Here is a 3672-nt window from a genome sequence, read left to right as displayed (position 1 = left end):
AAAGTATGGCAATTAGTCAAAAAATGATGACCCAGATTTTTACATTTTTGGGCTCAGGACACCTTGAAACATTGAGAAATGCAAAAAAAAAATTTGGGGATTTTTCTTTTTGTATGGATGTTATTTAGTTTGTGTGTGTGGGGGGGCACAATTTTGTTTACTCTCTTTGAACCTTAACTCCTATGTTGTTTGTCGAAACTTTCTGAATTTTGCAAAGAGATTTGTGTGTTAGGATATTAATGCAATTAAATTTTGGGGTAAAGGTCAAGGGAGTAGGGAGATAAAGTGTCTCGTGTGTTGTTTCTCGAATAGGGTCAAACTTAATGACAATTTTACTCATTATTAGCATTTACAGTTTTTTATAAAATTCATCCCTACCTTCAAAATTAAGCTTTTTGCTATTTTATAATAATTAAAAATATAAAAGTTTTTTAATAAATATCATAACAGATGGAGTCAAACATGCAGTTTAAATGCTGCCGGGAAAGTTAAGCAACTTGTTGCTGGATTTTTAAAACAATTTAAAGTATTGCATTATTATTTTTTCAGATCTTGCCATCCTGCAAGCATTTCCATGCAGATCTCAGTTAGGAGATAAAGATACTTCAGCTATGGTTGAAGAAGAGGTACAATTTTTAATACAAATGTACATTATTTTTAGATGGAAAATAAAATTTAAACAGTCATATTTTAACATAGATTCGTCAAGGATTGGAACAAAGACATTTGACTGTAGTTGGATGGTATCACAGTCACCCGACGTGCTCAGTGCAACCAACAGTTAAAGATGTTGATAGTCAGATGGAGTATCAAATTATAATGAAAGGCGAAAATGATTCAACTTACACTCCTTGTCTAGGATTTATATGCTGTGAGCAAACTTCTTATTAAGTTCATTGTTAAGCATGATTGAATTCCTATTGTGTGCAATTATTTTATCATTTTGATAATTTAAGTAGGAATTATATAGAAATAATTAAAAAATATGAGAATATGAATATGTAGCTATCTTCAAAATTAAGCTTTTTGGAGTTTTCTAAAGGGATTAGTCTCTGCATAGTGTGGATAAACTGTATTTATGAATATTACATTCTGTGTGTAATATCTTATGAAGAAAAGTCACAATAATGCAAAGAAATAATTACAAAATATGAGAATATGAATATGTAGCTATTTAGTATGTTTATGTAAATTGTGGCTTATAAAAATTATTGAGGAATGTATTATAATATAGTATTGTTGGATAAACCTTTCTGGATTAAGCTTCTTGTTTCTTGAGAAGACAAAACAGTAGACAGTTGCATTCTAATCTTTCACATTTATCATGTAAATTTAGTGTAGAAGAATGTAAATGATTATATAAATTTATTTATTACAATACAGAAATATATACAGGTTGTGCTACTTAATGATAGGATGCATGTACAATGGAGCTTCATAAGATTAAAATCTAATTGAAAAATTTTTTTGTAGCAGCTTGTATCTTTTCTATGTTTAGATATATTAATACTTATCATTGTGTCACTTAATGGTGGTGATACATCAAGAAATGTCATTAAGTAAACATTATAGAAAGAACAGTAGTTAGACATACCTATGTGATACTATTTGTATAAGTTATATGTAATACAATTGTGACGCAATATAATTATTTATATATCTAAACATAGAAAAAGTACAGTCAACTATAAATTTTCAGCTTATTAAAATTTTATGGGACCTCTGTCATATATGCAAATGTTATTAAGTAGTGTATAATAAAAACTTTATATATAAAGATAATAATTTTTTATGTTTATAAGTGTTTCTATAGGTAATTGATTATTATGTTGACTAATATAAATATACATATTATTATAGCACCATATAATATGACTAAATCCCTCTTAGAAGCAGAATATCTTGCTTATTGGGTTATGCCACCACCTGAAGTAAGTTTAACTTTTTTAATCAACTTAATCGATTAAGTTGAATTACCAAGAGATGGGTATAGTTTATAAATAATTTCTAGCATCGTCCTCATGAATACGGACGTCCAATGGAAATGATATACACGGTAGCTCAAGATTCATTTTTAACACAGGATCTGTTGACAGAACTTGTAAGATAAAACTTTTTTCTTCAGAATTTTAGATTTTTTATACCAATTAATTTATGGTAATTGTTGTTATTCTAGTAAGATTTGATTATATTTTATTTCAGCGTTTGTTAGCAGACTTCTACAGAGGTGCTCCCGATGCTATTAATTTCTCTCACAATTATTGTCAGAATGGAATAACATACTGGGAAAAACTAAGATCATCTCTATCTACCAAACTTCCTAGGGATTTACAAGTTTCCGGAAATCAGTCAATAGCTCAAATGCAAGCTGTAACGCATTTTTGGAGTTTCCTAAAGGGATTAGTCTCTGCATAGTGTGGATAAAGTGTATTTGTGAATATTATATTCTGTGTGCAATATCTTATGAAGAAAAGGCACAATAATACAAAGTAAATGTGATAACTATATAATGTTTACTTGTAAAATCAAGTAAGTTTAGCTATATTATTTAGAGGACTGCATTCGTTAAGGATGAAAACAAGTATTGATACATTCCTATTTTTCTTTCTACCTCTCGGAGATCAAAGATATATGTTCGTAACGAATTGTAATTTTGATACCTTCGAGCGCAGAAAGACAAGACAAATTGTTATTGAAAGTGAAATTTATTTAATTTATTTAATACATTATCATATTTTTATCAATAAAATTTTGGATATATAATTATTTAATTGTCTTTATCCAAAGAAATTCTTCAATATAAATTTTATTTATTTAATTTCATGATAATTTTTTGCATATTTTGTAAAGTAATTAAAAACTTTACTATAAGAGTTTTATATTTTTAAAAATTCAAATATGTATGATAATTGTTTATTATTTTTTATTTGTATTTTTCAAAATCAAAATGATTTGATTGATTGACGTAAGTGAAACGAACATGACGACAGTTAAGTGCGATTAGGGCTTAACTGTTTATCTACTTAAATGTGCAGTTGATTGCAGGGTAGTAATTTTTATACTTTTTTAAAACTTAAACTGACTTTTTATAGTGCATATATTTTTGAGTTAGTTATATTTCGAGTTAGAAAATAAAGTTTTTGATATAAGAAATTTCGAATACATTTTTTAAAGAATATGTGCCAATCTGACTTTATTGAATATATCCAAAATTTGTGATAAATATTCATTAATTATTAAATGTGATAAACAATCTGTGATTTATTTTTCTGATTAATTTAATTAATAGGAATTTAAAATTGTGCAATATATTATTATTATTTTTTTTTAAAGTAAAGATTCATAATTTTAATTATGTTGTAACCTTAATTATTTAAATTTAATGAATTGTAAACGAAACAGTAATAAACTATAGAACAATTTCAAATTATTTCTTGTAAATACTGTGACATTGTACTCATAAGTGGATCAGTTTGCATCTGGCATTCCAATTATGTAAAAATGCTCGGAGAATTTGAGACTGTTTGTTAAATAAATGTGATAGTATTTTGTTTTGTGATTTGGAAATGAAAGAAAATCTTTTGTCATCTTTCTTATGTGCCAAAAGAGTGGTTAATAAATATCTCTTACTAAATATAAAATTTTATATTTAGTAAGAGATATTTGTCTTTG

General features: G+C 26.7%; 1 protein-coding gene across 1 annotated transcript in view; it reads left to right on the top strand.

Moving 5' to 3' along the window:
• LOC111628012 (MPN domain-containing protein-like) overlaps nt 1–2801 on the top strand; it is a 24885-nt gene extending 22084 nt beyond the window's left edge. Inside the window, exons 7-11 of the mRNA XM_023371729.1 lie at nt 550–626; nt 700–871; nt 1861–1931; nt 2012–2101; nt 2203–2801. Of these exons, the coding sequence (XP_023227497.1) occupies nt 550–626; nt 700–871; nt 1861–1931; nt 2012–2101; nt 2203–2415 (623 nt within the window). The 3' untranslated portion in view covers nt 2416–2801. The remainder of the gene's footprint in view (nt 1–549; nt 627–699; nt 872–1860; nt 1932–2011; nt 2102–2202) is intronic.
• The last annotated feature ends 871 nt before the right edge of the window (nt 2802–3672 follow it).

The sequence above is a fragment of the Centruroides sculpturatus genome, unplaced genomic scaffold (genome assembly GCF_000671375.1).
Source record: "Centruroides sculpturatus isolate CEXI.00-Female unplaced genomic scaffold, Cexi_2.0 scaffold545, whole genome shotgun sequence".
Taxonomy (NCBI): domain Eukaryota; kingdom Metazoa; phylum Arthropoda; class Arachnida; order Scorpiones; family Buthidae; genus Centruroides; species Centruroides sculpturatus.
Note: the sequence above shows the minus strand (reverse complement) of the source record. Positions and strands in the feature narration are given on the sequence as shown.